This window comes from Curcuma longa, unplaced genomic scaffold (genome assembly GCF_044706935.1).
Source record: "Curcuma longa cultivar G26 ecotype Majalengka, Jawa Barat unplaced genomic scaffold, ITB_CL_G26_1.1 contig_26771, whole genome shotgun sequence".
Taxonomy (NCBI): Eukaryota; Viridiplantae; Streptophyta; class Magnoliopsida; order Zingiberales; family Zingiberaceae; genus Curcuma; species Curcuma longa.
Window position 1 is genome coordinate 1 of NW_027433215.1, and position 1,094 is coordinate 1,094.

General features: G+C 32.6%; 1 protein-coding gene across 1 annotated transcript; it reads right to left on the reverse strand.

The window, feature by feature from the left end:
• Positions 1-171: 171 nt before the first annotated feature.
• Positions 172-618, reverse strand: LOC141818937 (uncharacterized). Its single transcript, XM_074706333.1, has one exon. It carries the CDS (start codon positions 616-618, stop codon positions 172-174), a length of 447 nt encoding a protein of 148 aa, XP_074562434.1.
• Positions 619-1,094: the final 476 nt, after the last annotated feature.

The window sequence follows — 1,094 nt, forward strand, 5'->3', positions numbered from 1 at the left end:
CAACACGAAAAGAGTCTACACTATTGAAATCCGAGAAGTCTTATCCTTCCTCATATTTTGCTCCTCTTGATTAAGAATGGCTACAAGTTCATCAATAGTCCATTCCTCCTTTTGTGCATTATAAGAAGTTTTTAGAATATCAAATTCAGAAGGAAGAGAGTCCAATATTTGTCAGACCAAAAAATCACTTCCCAATTCCACTTTCATGGATTTCAACTTGTTGTACCAATTGGTGAGCTTCATAGCATGCTCAAGAACACCCGACACACCATCATATCTAGTCTTTGTTAGTAATGAAAGATATGAAGCCTTTTTTATCTTATCAAATTTCTTGAATTTCTTGCCCACAGGCTCAAGAAACTTCTTAGCACTATTCGTCTCAGGAACATTATCTTTGATGGTCTTATCCATAGTGAACTTCATGGTCATCAGACAGACTTTATTAGAATGAGCCCACTTTTCATGTTTTGTTATAACAGCAGCGGAAGATTCAGGTGTAGGAACATCAGGCTCATTCTCAGTAAGGGCAGCATCAACATTAGAAATGACAAAGAATAACTTAATAGAGTCAACCCAGTCCTCATAATTGGTTCCATTCAGCTTTGGTAAAGAGTTCATACTCATAGGCAAAGATGAAATTTATACATTAATGGGAGATTATTGTCAAGCATATCTAACAAAAGAAATAGAGCTTATGACCACAATAAAGTTATTTCATGCAAATGTAATCCCGCCGAAGGGTCCCGAATTACAATACATAAATTAATTCTCTCGTAACACAAAATAATTATATTCTTAAAGCTAATATCGAAAGGATACTGAAAACTTTAAAATATAATTACCAATCATTAGAACTATATCAATAAAGATAAACCGATAGGGTAAGTGCATTATTAAAATAATTCCTAATGCCACATTAATAACATTTTCCAACAATAATATTTTATCATAATCCGTCTCGCGAAGGCGAGCTCACAACTATGAAAAAATATTAACAACAATACAAAATGGTCTTAAATTTAAAAGAGGTCACTTCGGTGATATATAATTTAAATTTAAGATAATTTAAAATAACCGATATTTATGAATTCGTA